The 16,538-nt window shown below is 38.4% G+C and overlaps 1 protein-coding gene across 8 annotated transcripts in view; it reads left to right on the top strand.

Moving 5' to 3' along the window:
- Positions 1–16,538, top strand: part of magi1b (membrane associated guanylate kinase, WW and PDZ domain containing 1b) — a 444,703-nt gene that overhangs the window by 336,323 nt on the left and 91,842 nt on the right. For 7 of the 8 annotated variants that reach the window (XR_011357460.1, XM_069937122.1, XM_069937124.1 and 4 more), the window contains 6 exons: positions 4,749–4,831; positions 6,889–6,924; positions 12,952–13,009; positions 13,864–13,943; positions 14,518–14,607; positions 15,534–15,716. Coding sequence is in view for 7 of the 8 variants with exons in the window: in XM_069937122.1 (XP_069793223.1) it covers positions 4,749–4,831; positions 6,889–6,924; positions 12,952–13,009; positions 13,864–13,943; positions 14,518–14,607; positions 15,534–15,716 (530 nt within the window). In the remaining variant the exon portion in view is untranslated. The remainder of the gene's footprint in view (positions 1–4,748; positions 4,832–6,888; positions 6,925–12,951; positions 13,010–13,863; positions 13,944–14,517; positions 14,608–15,533; positions 15,717–16,538) is intronic. The other variant, XM_069937126.1, reaches the window with a different exon arrangement.

Raw genomic sequence — 16,538 nt, forward strand, 5'->3', positions numbered from 1 at the left:
GGATGGCCTGGGTAGTGGGAGTTTTTGAGGGTAGATATCCTCAATGGAGTAAAGTCTGGTGCCTGTGATGCCGCAGGCTGAGTTAGCAACCCTCTGGAGTTCATTCTTCTCTTGAGACTTGGCACCTCCAAACCTTTATACCTCCATACCTGCTCGCTTTATTGATTGATATTCACCAATCTTGTCTATCCATATGGCAGCATTTTTTTGTAAGATAGTATTGGGAAATTAAATCCTGAAACAAGTTCACAACTTCACAAACCTTGGATCATGGGTAATATCTGATGGCATATGCAAAATAGATATAAAAGCCAGAAAACAATGGCAAGAACAGTATTTATAGAAATGTAAAACATCTTAACGAACAAGAAAATAGCATTTGACATCTGCTGTAGAACTCTCAGCTGCTATATTCTTCCTAGATTGATGTATGGCTGCGAATCATGGACCATCACAAATGCAATGGTGTTTGCAATTTGTATCCAATAGCAGAGTGAAAGTATATATTTGGTTTTCTGAGTTCATCAATAAATTTGACAGAATTAGATAGTGGTGGAAAGTGTGTTGACCAGCTGCATCACGGTCTGGTATGGGACCACCAATAGCCATGAAAAAGGTAATGAACACAGCCCAGGATGTCACAAGCAAAACCCTCCCCACCTTTGAGAACATTTATAGGGAATGCTGCTATCTGAGAACAGCAGCAATCATTAAGGATTCACATCACTGTTCTAGCTGCTGCCATCAGGAGAAAGGTTTAGATGCTTCAGGACATCGACCATCAGGTTTAGGAACAGCTGCTTCCCCTCCACTGTCAGATTCCTCAACAACAAACTCAACCAGGGGCTCATTGAAGGACTCTTGCATTTTATTGATTTTTTTTCTCTCTGGATTGCACAGTTTGTTCACATTTCTTTATTTGTTTTCATGTGTTCATTGAGTACAGTTTTTTTGCATTACCAATAAGTGGTAATTCTGCCTGGCCTGCAGATAAAAGAATCTCAGGGGTGTATGTGATGTCATGCATGTACTCTGACGAGAAATCTGATCTTGCTGAGGTTTGGACTTCAGTCTAAACAGCATGCATGGCCAGCTGACCAAATTCATCTTTAATTTTTTTAATTTTCAATTTCAAAGTTCGATATTTCAGTTTATTTCCTAACCTATTGCTGTGTAAAAATTTTAACAAGAATTTTCTGTTGTTCACTCTGAGATTTGTTCAGTGATTAGCTGCTCAATCAGCTTGAATTTCTCTGTTGATGGAAGCTGGGGATTTCATTTAACTGAATCTTGTCAGAAACTGAAATTCAAGCCACAGAGATCAGCTCATGTCTGTGACCAATTTTCTTTGAAGTGAGCAATGAGCCTTTGGCACTAAGCACAACAATTTTTTTTTGCACCTGTGAAATTCACTCTTGTATCTCTTTTGTTGCTGTTCTCCATAGACCACTTTTGTTTAACTGTCTTTCGGATATTGGAACTAAAATGAATAATTATGTTAAATGTATTTTCAGGTGGTGCATGGCATGACATCAGGAATGTTCAATATTTCCTAATAAATGTGTGCCCGCCTGATTTCTCATCTTGGTGGTCATGGTAGATTTACCAAGTGAAAGTCAAATACAGTAAAACCCCTAATATCTGGCACCTATGGGGATTGGTAGATATCAGATAAGTGAATTTTCCGGTTGCTTGGGATTATGTGTTGTATGGATTGGCAAACAAACTGCTAGGGAGCGCCAATTTTAGACTTTCATTTTTTTAAAAACCTACAGTACAACTCCGATTATCCAAAATTGTCAGGACCGGGCCTATTTCGGATGATTGAATATTTTGGATAACTGGTCATTTTTTTAAAAACCAGCTTGTAACAATAGAAAATTACTTGTATCATTTAAACAACAACAAGAGAAGGCTTTTTAAACATTAAAATAATGCTTAATTCTCACCAAAGAAATGCTGGCCGCCGAAGATCCCCACCGTCCCCAACGCTACCATCAATCACCAAGACCTCCCAACCACCACCGCCTATCTCTGGGGAGGCTTCTGGGCTAGTGGAACACTCATTGGTGAGTCAGTGGGGTCCTGTCTCCCTGTGGCCCACAGTAGCACACAGTTTGAGAGGGAGAGTTGGCAAGAAAAGTCAATAGAGGAAGGTAAAGAAGAAATGTAAAGAGAGAGGGGAGGGAGTTACCTGAAACGAGGACAATCGTTGTTCTAATTTCATGTCAGGTGAATTTTTTTTCAATCTGTGATCTGAAAACATTTTTGGATAACTGAGGATTTCTGATCGTTTTGGCAACCTTCATTCATCCAAAATTTTTAGGAAGCAAACAGATATCACTTCCAGGGCCCAAAAATTTGGGGGATAAAAGAGGATTTCAGATAATCCAATTGCGGGTAATTGGAGTTGTTCTGTATTTTTTTTTGTGTAATTTTTTTTCCCACCGGTTGCTTTAGGCTTCTGGTTGCCTGAATTCCGGATAACGGAGATTTTACTCTATTTCAAACAGAATTAAAAAGTGGAGTTTGATTAATGGGCATTGCATCTTATTTGCCAAGCACATGCATCACAATGTGCAACCAAAACAAGCCCTGCTCACCAAATTGAAACTGACATGTGCCACGGCCACACATTCTGATAATGAAAGTAAACTGCAGCACAGTCTGCTCTCCAGAAGGAGGCGTTGATTGAGACTTTAGGACTTGCCTTTTCTCTCACATTTATATGTTGCATAATCTGAATCGTTAAAAATCTGTTTGCAAAAGAAAATTTGAATTTGTGGCCGTTCTTATGTACACATTCTTCTAAGCTAGGAACCTTCATTTGCATGACAGCCTTGAACTCTTTTCCCTTTTCTGATGTAAAACGGGACAGTCACCATTAACTGTAACTTTATCGCTGTTATAGAGTCACTCTCTTTCCAACCAGTTTTTTTATCCCATATCCAACAGTATTTCAAATGTCACCTCCCTCTGATCATTAATATTAAAGATGCCAATGCTGTTGAAGAAGCTACATTGAGAGTTTCTAATGTTAAGTTGCTGCTTTAGATTGAAGTAATTGTGTAATCAGTTGAATTTCTCTGAACTAGCCAGGGAATGAACATTTTATCTTCCTAATGATAGCTGTTCAGAAATTGCTTGATTTTTTTTTTTTGCCTTTTGCAGTCTAGAATGAGATTATGATATTCAATTGTATTCATAAGACTATCATTTCACCTTGTTTAAAAGACCTGTGGAATTTAATAAAGTTATTTTTTGAGCAACAGAGGGTGAGAGGAGGCTTTGAGGTACAGAAGATTATGGAAGGCATAGATAGAATGGACTACCAGCACCTTTTTTCTCAGGTAACACTGACAAGTACTAGAGGATATCTGTTTAAGGCCAGTGGAGGAAAGTTTAGGGGAGATGTCAGATGTAAGTTTTTTTTTACATAGAATGCCTGGAACACATTGTCAGGAGTGGTAGTGAAGGTTGGTACAAATGGGACATTTTAAAATACTCTTGGATAGGCATGCAAGAAAAATAAAGGGTTTTGGGCATGCAGTTGGGAAGGTATGGATTGTTGTGGTGGAGGTTTAGATAGGTTAGTACAACATAATGGACTGGAAAGTCTGTTCTGTTCTTTAATGTTAACTCTTCTATGTTTTGAAAAGTAATTTTAAAATAGGTTTCTGATACAGGATTTCAGATACAGTTTCTTTCTTTCTTACTTTCTGATACAGTGCGTGCATGCGCGCGTGTGCGTGCGTGTATGTGCGTATAATATAAGTGGATAAGGATCTGGCATATAGAGTATAATGTTGGCAAATGTGAGGTTTTCCACTTTGGAAGGAAAAATGAAAAATTAGAATATTATTTAAATGACAAGCGATTGCAGCATGCTACTGTGCAGAAGGACTTGGGAGTGTTTGTGCATGAATTGCAAAAGGTTTGTTTGCAGTTACAACAAGTAATCAAGAAGGCAAATGGAATGTTGGCCTTCATTGCTAGAGGGAATGAATTTAACAGCAGGGAGGGTTATGGTGCAACTGTACAAAGTACTGGTGAGACTGCATCTAGAGTACTGCATGCAATTCTGGTCTTACTGAGGAAGGATGTATTGGCTTTGGAGGTGGTGCAGAGGAGCTTCACCAGGTTGATTCTGGGGATGAAGGAGTTGACCTACGAGGAGAGATTGAGTTGTCTAGGACTGTACTCGATGGAATTTAGAAAAATGAGAGGGGATCATTTTGAAACATATAAAATTATGAAAGGCATAGATGAGATTGAGATAGGTAAGTTGTTTACATTAATAGGAGAGACCAAACCTAGGGGACATTGCCTCAAAGTTCAAGGTGGTAAATTTAGGACAGAGATGAGGAGGAATTGTTTTTTCCCAGAGGGTGGTGAATCTTTGGAATTTGCTGCCCATTGAAACAGTGGAGGTGACCTCAGTAAATATATTTAAAGCATATAGATTTCAACATAGTAAAGGAATTAAGGGATATGGGGGAAAAGGCAGGTAGATGGAGATGAACCTATCATCCAATCAGCCATGATCACATTGAATGGCAGTGCAGGCTGAATGGGCTGGATGGCCTCCTCCTGCTCCTATTTCTTAAGATCTTACAAGTCCTGGTGAGTTTGTGACTGGCAACTCAATCAGTACAAATAGGTCACAAATTGGCACTGGTGCCTATATGGTTAATTTCACCTGGACTAATGTAGACAAATAATTCTCAAAAAATGTGTTGTTTTCATAGCCATAATACAAAGACCACATCATGGCTTGATCCAAGGTGCCTCAATAAGCAGCCAAAGCCACTGGAAGAATGTGAAGATGATGGTAAGTGCCAAGTTTGATGATTCATGCTACTTAAAATAACTCAATTTTTCATCAGAAAGGTTTTATGTTGCAAAATTTATTTGCTGACAAATCTGCTCGATCTTTGATACATTCAAATTGCTATTTATAAACCCGAATGACTTAACTTTCAAAACTTACTTAAAATGCCACCAGAAATGTCAGATTCAGAGAAAAGGCTGATGGGCACCTTCAGTTTTTAATGATTGCTTTGCAGTTCATGAATCTTGTTGTAATTATTTATTTATTGTTGATAAAGAATTTTGGTATTGGTGAAACTGCTGATCAGTCAATGTCCTCCAAAAGCAGCAGCATCAACTTTCCATTTATATAGCATTTTTAATAGGGCATAAAGGGCATTTCACATGGCTGTTGTCGATTAAAATTTGATGCCCTGCAATAAAAGGAGGTACGAGGGAAAATGCAAAAAGTTTGATCGGAGAGTTCACTCTGATGAATGTCTTAAAGAAAGAGAAAAAAGGAAGAAATAAAGAGATGAAAGCCTGAACAGTTGAAGGCACAGGTATTGATGATGGTGCAGTTAAACAAAAGGGATAATGAAGGCGCCTGCAAAGGGGAAGGTTGAGCCATCTTAAGACTTGGAAGGCTAGAAAATATTAGAGATAGGGAGGAACAGAAAATAAAAATGCCACCTGTATTTCAAGCCAAAGTAACGAAGCATAGTTATCAAGGATCATGTAAGATAGGATCTTGGAAATAGACAGTCTTTGTCATGTCATGTATTTTAGTTAGAGTTTCATCTCCAGATTCAACACTGAAATTTCTGATCAGTCCTAACTAATTTATGGATTCATTGATTAGGGAACAGAATTTGGCAGGTTTGAAGTCATTGGATTGAATCTTCCTTGTCTTTCATTTGTGGAAATTACTTGTGATCAATACTGGATGTGAGACAAGGAGTCTAAAAATTTGTGTAAAGGTCACTAGAGGAGAAGGGAAGGGAGAGTTGTATGTCATCAGCATTCTTGAAGGAGGACCACATAGATGAGTTGGAGGGCAAAACCAAGAATAGATTTTGGGAGGATCACAAGGTTAAAGCTCAATAAGAAAGGAGGCAGGCAAGTATGGTCCTAAGCAGCAGGTTCTGGGGCAAGATGATGAGCTCAAAGTTTGCATGCATATTGAGGAGTAGGATGAAAGTCGGTCTTCTTTTGTTATAGCCATGCAATGTCATTTGTAAATTCGATCCGATCTATTTTCAAAATGTGGGGATGGGCCTATTGTTTGGAATATTAATGCATTTTTTCTGTTTAAGATGGTTCTACAATTGTTGTGAGGACTTTAAAGCAGAAAGGGCAGGAAAATTATTGTAATTTCAATTATACAAATACTTTGAAATGTTTCCATGATTAAATTAAGACAAATAATTTGAACACTTAATGAATTATGGTAATATCTATTCACTAAATTTTGAAATCTCTAATGGAAAGATTATCCCAATTTAAATGTTAAATGTATGAAATAACTTTAACTTTGGAACTCTAAGAACATGACATAACTATTTTGATCATATCCTCTCTTGGGCTTTCCTCATGGGACTCCTTTCTTGGATTCTGTCTTTACTACTCATTTATATTAAACATCCCCTTTTTCTGTATCTTACTTTCTTTACTAATTCCATCTGGAAGTCTTTGCTCTTGCGTTAAGAAACCAAATATTTAAGAAAAAATGACAAATTTTAAAATTTGATAAGGTTTAAAGCATTCAAAAATATTTAAGTATAAGATGAACGACAAATGCCATTTTCTTTTATACTAAATGGCAGTTCAATGAGTCTTTTGGTAGCGCAAGACAAAATGGATGCAGTAACTTTAATGGTGTGGAATATCTGACATTCTTTCAAAGATCTGTAATTTTGCTGATGCTTTGTGTTTCATTCTTTCTCTTGAAGTAACTGGGTAGTTGATACTACTGCTATTGGGAGATGGATCTCTGGTTGTTGCTATAACTTTTAAATTTGGCTAAATTCTTTTCTATTGCTTTATTCTGCCTTGCTTGGTGCACTTGCCTTGGAGAAGAAGGGGTACACACCGAGGAACTGGACAGTGAAATAGGTAATTTACAATATAGTATGGTGTGCAGTAACATGCTTAAATAAATAATAGCAATTTTTCCCAATCTTTTATTTTTATTCTGATAAAATATATTGTATGTTGTTATCTGTGAATTTAATTGGAAACACTGTGCTTTAATGTAATATAATGCTAGCAATCAATAGTTATTTATCGGAAAAGGTCAAGATGCCACTGTTTTGCGGATTAAATGTCTAAGACTCTGACAATAATATCCTATCGTGAGTATCTGGTATTAAAGAATAGGTGCATAAATGTGTATGTAAAGACATAATTTAGAATTTGTTCCTCTTTTCAAAAGTTATTTGCAGAGAAGTTCCTACACAGATGTTGAAGGGCACGCACGTGCGCGCGCACACACACACACACACACACACACACACACACACACACACACACACACACACACACACACACACACACACACACACACACACACACACACACACACACACACACACACAGAGTCTCTGTGGCACAATCGGTTAGCACATTCCGCTGTTAACTGAACTGTTGGTGGTTCGAGCCCACCCAGGGACGTTTCCAGCAGGTTTTGCAGTGAGGTCAGTTCGTTGTGTAACATTGCACCCCCAGAGGTGGGGGCACCCTCCGCTGGCTCACTGCAGCATTGCGAGCTCTCCGTGCGTCAACCCAGATGTGGCTTTCCATTTTGGGCAGCACGGTTGGCGGTAAGAAAAAAAACTTGTGAGCCAATTTTAATGTAAAATATCAAACAATAAATACAACAAAAATATAAAACAAAGTGGAATTCTTTGATGTAAATTTCCAAGAATTTTACTTTCAGGGTTATTCAATCTTTTTTTCAACTTTTAATTAAATATCCTTCATTTCTAACAGTGACACATGGGTCTGAACTGTATCTTAAAGTTTTTTTTGTAATTGTAGTAATAATAATAAATTCCATCCCAGCTCTGAGGTGTTTACGAATCCATTGACAGCAGCCAGTTGTGAGATATGGTAAGGTCCTTGAATCAATCAGCATTTGTTGAGAGTCCAAATATGTACTCACATAATGTAGGATTATTTATTTATGAAACCAAATTTGCAGGTTCAGAATTCTGGAGAAAGGCAATTCTGGTAGCAGTTACAGCAACATCTTTACAGCGCAAGTGATTTGGAATGGGGTTCAAATCCCATGCTGTCTGTAAAGAGTTTACATTCTCTCCGTGTCTGCGTAGCTTTTCCCTGGGGTCTCCAGTTTCCTCCCACCCTCCAAAACATACTGGGGTATCTGTTAATTGGGTGTAATTGGGCAGCACAATTCTTCTGAGCCAAAATGGCCTGTTACTGTGCTGTATGTCTTTAAAAAAAAGAGGTAAAATACACACACACTTACTTTGTGTGTGTGCACATTATATATTTTATCCACATACATACAATCATATATTATTATGACTGGCCTAATTCTGAAGGGAATCTCAGTGTCCAACAGCTTCTCTCTCCTTCTCTCTCTTTCCCTCCCTCCTGATTTGCACAAAACAGTTTCTTTTTACACCCCTCAACAAGTAAAATTTTTCATACTTTTCCATCCCCTCCTGCGCCACCACCACACAACCTCCAGTCTTTTTGTAACCCTTGATCCAGGCACAGGAAGCAGAGGCAGCAGGTCTTCAAAAAGATATTGTTCGGCCGCATCTAATCTCAAAAATGTGCATCCATACACATTTTCACCGGATTTCCAAGCTGACACCATTTTGGTGATTTTGATAATGACACCTTTCACCATTTTGGTATTGCACACTTTGCTCGGACCAAGAACATGGGTATGTGTGTGTGTGTGTGTGTATGTATGAGAGGGAAAACGTATTACTACTCTAATCTTTCAGTTAGCAGATATAGAATGCATGCTGTGAAGTTAGTTTTTGTGAGGGAAATGGGCGTTTTTGAAAAGAATCTGTCAGAATTACCTTTCTCCAGAACTCTGAACCTGCAAATTTGGTTTCACAAGTAAATAATCCTACATTGATTCAAGGACCTTACCATATCTCACAACAGGCTGCTGTCAATGGATTCGTAAATACCTCAGAGCTGGGCTGGAATTCATTATTATTATTACAATTACGAAAAAACCTTTCAGACCCATGTGGCACTGTTAGAAGTGAAGGATATTTAATTAAAAGTTGAAAACAAAGATTAAACACCCCTAAAAGCAAAATTCTTGGAAAATTTACATCAAAGAATTCCATTTTGTTTTTTATAATTTTGTTGTATTTATTGTTTTGATATTTTACATTTAAATTGGCACACTTGAGTTTTTTTCTTACTGTTTTGTTCTAATATTAAGGATTCAGCACACTGATATGTTGTTTTTCATGTGACAAAATATCAAGAGAGAGTCCAAACTCCTTGTCTTTTTAAATCATTTTATTTTATGATTGAAACTTTCTTCCACATCCCATAGAAAGTGTATCAAGATGAAGTCTTTTCTTCTGTAATGCAGGGAGTAACCAAAATTGATTTGAAAATAGTCAAAGAATTTATTTAATTTGATCCTTCAATTTGAATCCAGCTGTCTGGGTCAGAATTTGTCTGCAATCAGGGAAAATAATTAATTCCTGAGCAAAATCTTTCTTAATATTGTTGATTCCAGCTGTTATCCAGCTGTCTCACACTCCACGCTTCCCTTATTCTAAACTGACATACTTCTGAGTAGAGCGACCAGGAAAGACTTGAACAGATACAATTGCAAACACTCCATTGTAACTCTTCCAAATACTAATCAGCATTGATAAAGAAATTAAATTTACATCTGTAAAGTAGCAAGGTCCACTGGAGATGCTTTGTTTTCATAAATTAGTTTGAGAACCTGAGTTGCATGTCAATTTACAAGCTATTTTGAATAAATGATTGACTTTAACTTTTTAAAAATTTAATTACATTTGAGCTCTTCATTTGCTGACCAGTGAGCCACCCTGGTTGCATGCCTCAGATCACAATTTCCAATTAATTTGGAAATCAATAAATGACATTAAAAGCATTGTGCAGTCAAGAGGCTGGAGAATTTTTGGAGAAAATTCTGGGTGGGCATTACGAAAATGTCGCACTGATCTTTACTCCAGCACCACAAGCGTTTACCTTTTCAAACACAAAAGACAGCTTAAACACTTGCTGAAGGGTTTGTTATGCTATATGACATGGGTCCAGTCAATCAGATCAATGAAAATATGTTAGCCATCACTGGGTGATCATTTAGAGAAGGGAGATCAGGATTAGCAGAGCAGATCCAACATTCTAATATACATGTGGCAACACATTTACAGACATTATACAGTTAAAATAGAAAATTCAATCATGTTCAATTACTTCAGATTTGACCCGTTTTTAAAATGTGGGCAAGTTCAAGAAATATCTAAAGTCTTCTAACAGTATCAAAAATCCTTCACAACTAGTGTCTGTATCAGAATTTGTCTGAGATCAGCTCAATGGATATTTATTTAAAAAAAGCCTCATATCTACAAAATTTAAAAATATTCAAAAAAAATTGGACCTCTAGTTATTACCAAAAATTTCCTTTTTTCTGATGGATGGTCACAGACCCAAAATGTTAACTGTTACTCTTTCCACAGATACTGCCTCAGCAACATTTTCCCTTTTTTAGATTTCCAGCATCCACAGTTCTTTATGGTTTTCATTCACAATTAGTATTGCTTTATCAATTAATCCGGTATCTACCTTAACACATTTTAGATACCTGAAAATCTGGTGAATCATACCTCTATTTTAATTTTTTTTTGCATGAAAGGGCTATCTATCCTTTGGAAAAAGATGCACGTAGGTGCAAATCAGAAATCTTTTTTTCTCTGTATTGATGCAAGCACCAGCTCATTGATTCCAAGGTGTAGGAATTGGTGTCTTTGTTTAATTTGCACATCTTCTGAACATAACTACATTCTATGTTTTGAAATACAAAAGTCTGCAGACACAGTGATTGTAGTAAAAACACAAAAATGCTGCAGGAACTGAGCAGGTCCCGCAATGTCCATAGGTGGCAAAGATACATATCCAACGATTTAGGGCTGAACCCTTCTTCAAGGTGTGAACAGGGATGAACTCTTCTTCAAGGTGTGAACAAAAAGCTGATAGGCTCCTGAATAAAAAGGCTTGGGAGGAGGGAAGAAAGCTCAGCAGGAGGATCACACCCCAACTGGCAAAAGGCAATTATTGGACTTTTATTTAAAAAGAAACGGAAAGAGAGGGAGGCAGAGTAAGGTGACATGTGGGGGGTGGGGTAGGGGGGATAACGTCATCCTGAGAAGACGGTGTTAGAGGGTGCCCAGACAGAACAGGAGATGTTGCTCTTCTAATATAGCTCTTCATCTACTGACCAGTGAGCATGCCTCAGATTACAATTTCCAATTAAAGTGGAAATCAATAAATAACATTAAAAGTGATCATTGTGCAGCCAAGAGGCTGGTACAGATGAGTGGTCTCAGTGTGGCAGTGCATGAGACCATTTCCTCTGCCTCTTTTCCTCCATACCCCTCCCCCCGATCAATTTCCACCTTTCGCCCCCCTGTCCTCCTATCCAGGTGCCAAGGGTTCTGAAGGGGAAAGGAAACCAAGAAAGAGAATTTCTGGAGACACCAGCAGGTCAGGGAGCATCCAGGGAAATGGACAGGCTCAGGCCTCAGACAGAGGAAGGACATGAGGCCATAGCAGTGAGCTTGCATGAGAATGTGGTCAAGAGCAGGAGAGCCCATATTTATATATCAAGATGCTGAAATCCAGAGTGGAACACAAAACTGTTGGAGGAGCTCAGCAGGTCAGGCGGCATTTTTGGAGGGAAATGAAGGATTAATTTTTCAGATCAAAACCCTGCTTCAGCAACAGAGGGAATGTATTCTTGATTGCTTGCATTAGATACACACTATGTGTTTTGTGATCCAGTCCTGAAATTAATTTCAATTAAAATTAATAAAACCAATTTTTAATGGGGTGTAGAATGATAAATATCAGAGTCATAAAGGCTGTTAGGGAAGTGGAGATAATGCTGGCTTTGGGCAGGATTTACTTTCAAAATATAAAAGTAATATTTCATCATTTTTAATTGTGATTGCTGGAGAGACTGTGGGCATGTTTTCAAAGTGATATTGTGTCATAGAGTCATGATGAAAATGGATCATTCAAACCATCATCAGATATCCATAAACATTGATCCCTCCTCATAATCACCTCCACTCGTCCCAGTTATTACCGCTTATGGGCAATTTACAATCAATTTGGGAAGAAGCGATAGCACCCAGAGGGAACATGCGGAGTCACAGGGAGAAGGTGGTGCATGCTCCACACAATTGGCGCTGGAGGTTAGGAATGAACCGCACTGGAGCTCTGAGGAGGCATTTGTACCAGCTTTACTGCTGTGCTGCGGTGGAGACATTGCAGATGAACTCACACATGCAAAACATGCATTCATCCACCATGGCTGAAGTTGGAGAGTCTATTCATTATCTTGAAGAAAGATCTTTTTCGAAGCAACAAACCGAGCAAGAGAATGTATTTTATCCTCCTTGATTTAACATATTAATTCATTTGTTTGTCAATTGTTTTAATTTAATTAGCTCAGTTGCACATGAATTCAAATCGCTACCTCAAGTGGGTAACCCCTTAGTCATTTCAGTTTCTAAGAAAGTTAAATCATATGCAATAATATGGTCTTTGAACATCTATGTGTCTAAATAACTTGCTTAAAATTTTGAGCTTTCTCAAGTGCTGGCAAACAGACCCAGTTAAAATGTGAACAATTTTATGGGAAAGTCCAGTATGAAAGAACAAGAAATTTATTTATGCTTGAAATTTACTTGACTTTTGACACTGGTGTGTTGCCAAGTAGATTTGATGAATAAAACTGACAAAAGTTCTTACTGCTACCTTCGTGAAACTGGCAAAGAATAGAGTTTTATTCCAAATGTTTCTTTATTCTAAATGTGTTTAATGTAACTTGGGATAAATCAGCAAATTTGTTCACAGAAGTTATTTCTGTCCTTTCAGAGCTGCCCACTGGATGGGAAAAAATAGATGATCCTGTATATGGTGTCTATTATGTTGAGTAAGTAGACTGAACACACAGCCAGTACTGTAGTTATTAAGTCAAGCTTTTCATCGGCAAAATAAATTTGTTACTTACCTGTTTCTGTTAGATATTTCTTCTCCCTCAATTCACTATTTTCCACCCAACCTGCTTCATTAGACAGATGAAACTTGTGTGCCTCTCAAATGGGAGACACAGAATCCTTGATCTTCGCTCTATAGTTTCAGACACCATTATCCAAGGAGAAAGATAGTGTAACTCATGATTTTATGTACTTCCGCCTCTTTTGCTTCAGGGAAGAATATGCCAGGCTATCTAGTCTCTCTTTTTAATTCAAGTCCTCCAGACTTGGCAACATCCTTTCCAGTTCAATGACATCCTTCCGATCACGAGTGATCAGATCTTCGCATAATACTCCAATTGTGGTCTCACCATAACATCCCAACTCTTGCATTCAGTGCATAGTCTACTACTAATCTTTCTGTTTTATTTTCAGAAGTTTCTTTTGCACCTTTTTCAAATGTTACTCCTTCTTTTGAAAGTGCAAATGTAACCTTTCAAGTAATTTTAAGTATTTAGATATATAATTTATGATATATCTATTGGATAAATTGTCTGAAGTATTCTGTTTTAATCTCGTGTTCTTTGTAGCTGCATAAACTTGTTAATATGGACAGAGCGTGGGTGACCATACATACACATGTGATTTCTTTGAGCATATATTTGCTGAAGCAGGTTTTTTGGATAAAGGAATACATGCATAGTATATACTCTGCTGCCAACTTCTGAAATTGCTACCAGCATATGTACCTTAAATAAGACATTTATTTGCAGAATTCGTTTGTATTCTAACAAAAACATTCTCTCATTAGTCACATTAATAGGAAAACACAGTATGAGAATCCTGTTGCTGAGGCCAAGCGCAAAAAACAAGAGAAACAGCAAGCAGAAGGTACGTCTGGCTTCTAACTGGAGCATCCTGACCTCAAGTACTGTCTGAGTGGAGCTTGCACTAGGTGATCCTGTGACCTTCTTCCAGGTGCTTCACTTTCCTCCCACGTCCCAAATATGTGAGTGTTGGTAAGTTACTTGACCCCTCCAAATCGCCCTTTGTGTTAATTAGGTTGGTCGGTGGATCTGGATTTTTAGACGGACTGCACGGCAACAGGCCCCTCTGGTCTGCGTCGCTCAGTCACACCCAATGAACCTACAACAAACATACGTTTTGAAGGGTGGGAGAAAATTGGAGCGCCTGGAGAAAACCCACACAGACATGGGGAGAACATATAATCTTCTTACAGACTGATCCCGATTCAAACCCGGGTCACTGGTGCTGTAACAGCGTTGCACTAACGATGCCACCCCACTCACTATTTAATTTCAAACAGTGAAAGTGGTTTCCTATTCTAAAGGAACTGACCTCCAAATCAAAATCATTGTTGGAAGTGAACTTAGACTGGGGATACTGTTGAATGTAATCATATACTGAAATAATGTTTTGAATTTAATTTTTCTCACCTCATCAGAATGGACAGAGCAACAAGCATCTCCTGGTCCCAAAGCTCCAAACTACACTCTGGGTAATCAGCAGTCCTTCAAAGAAACTCCTGCACAAGGTGATGCGGCATAAATACTGAAGATCCACAACCTGAAATAAAATGTACTGTGACGTGCAAATTAAAAACAAATGAAATATCAAGCTAAACATTCCTGTGCTGAGACAATTTGTAGTTAGAGATTCATTGAAATAGATTTCAAGATTCGATTTTTTTTGTCGTTGTAATAAAACAGAGTCATATTGCATGAAATTGCTTTGGCCTGCTGTAAGGCAGACATTTGCCATTGGCAGAAATTGCCTGACGTGCCTCTTTCAGTCGGAGAAAGTCTCCCCCCACCACAACCCTAACCCCAACCCCAGAGATACCAAATGTCTGTAATTTTTTTTTCCAGTGCTTCCACAGCTTAGCCAGCCACAAACCATTGGCAACCCGAGCTCCAGATCTGAATCTCTGACACAGTCAGGAACCCCTCAGCGCCTTCGGCACCCCTTCGCATCCAGGTTCTGATATCTGGTACCCCTTAAGCCATTCTCCAGCTGTCCACAGCCCGCTGTAAGTCTCCCATCAGCAGCCCCCGGTCTCCGTGGGTTCCTCACCTCGAGTCACCAGCACCCTGCCACAAGCGTGGCAGGACCTTCACTGGTCCATAAAACCATGAGGATTTTGTTCACCATATCATCTGGAGAAACGTTAAAATCGACAATAAGGAAGGATTTGAAGCTCTTTCAAGTTAATATTTTGCAAAGAAGATGAAAGGTTCTGAACAAATTTTTGATGTAGTTTGGATAGTTTGTACAAGATATTTCTATTTATCTCACAGTTAATTTCTAATCAAAAATCAGGTTGAAAATTTTGAAAACAAGTTTTGTTGATTTCAGTGTGTTTCTTATTGTTAACAGAATTGCAATTTCTCAAGCTCATTCCTAACAGGAATCAGAATCTAAACAAGAATAATTTAATTTGTTATTCATTGCTATGAACAGGCAAGCCCTTCTTTACAAGAAACCCTGCAGAGCTAAAGGGACAGTTCATCAACACCAAGCTGAAGAAGAGTACCCGAGGGTTTGGATTCACAGTTGTTGGTGGGGATGAACCTGATGAGTTTCTACAGATTAAAAGTTTGGTTCTTGATGGGCCTGCAGCACTGGATGGCAAAATGGAGACAGGTATGTTCCCAATGCAATTTGTGTTGATTCCAGGAAAATAAGAAGAAATGTCCCAGCTTTGTGGTTTACAATTACTTAACATTCATTTTCAACCATCTCGAATTTCCCAATAGGCAGCTTTCTCCAGAAGATGGACAGATAAGTTGCCATTGTCCCTCCATCTGTGTGATCTGTTTTTCAGTGGACAGAGGTTTAGGGTCTGTCTTTTCCCCTTGCTCCAAGTCTTAAGCTCCCCAATATAGCAACGAGGGTGAAAGTCAAAGAAATTTGGATACAAACTGAATTTCAAGTTTCCAATTTAGGTACCCAGCTTCTGCAGTTTCAGTAATAGCACTGCTTTGTCTTGGAGCTGAGTTAGTCACCTGATCCTGCACTTTGGAGATGATCTTCCCTGATACCACCTGTCAATATTCAGATTTTAATCCTGAGATTCCAGAAATGTCATATGAAAGTCAAATTTCAGATTTATTGTCAGAGTACATATTTGACATTACGTATAACCCTGATATTATTTTTCTTGTGGGGGAGGCAGAATTACCATTTATTGGTAGTGCAAAATAAAACTGTTCTCAACATATACGAGTAAACTAATTGACTGTGCTCTACAGAGAGAAAAGAAACGAATAAAGTGCAAAAGTAAGAGTCCTTAAATGAGTCCCTGATTGAGTTTGTCATTGAAGAGTCTGTTGGTGGAGGGGTAGCAGCTATTCCTGAACCTGGTGGTGCGAGTCTTGTGGCACATGCTGTACCTCTTTCCTGATGGTAGCAACAAGAACAGTGTGTGTGCTGGGTGGTGTGGATCCTTGATGATTGGTGCTGTTC

This window comes from Narcine bancroftii, chromosome 5 (genome assembly GCF_036971445.1).
Source record: "Narcine bancroftii isolate sNarBan1 chromosome 5, sNarBan1.hap1, whole genome shotgun sequence".
Taxonomy (NCBI): Eukaryota; Metazoa; Chordata; class Chondrichthyes; order Torpediniformes; family Narcinidae; genus Narcine; species Narcine bancroftii.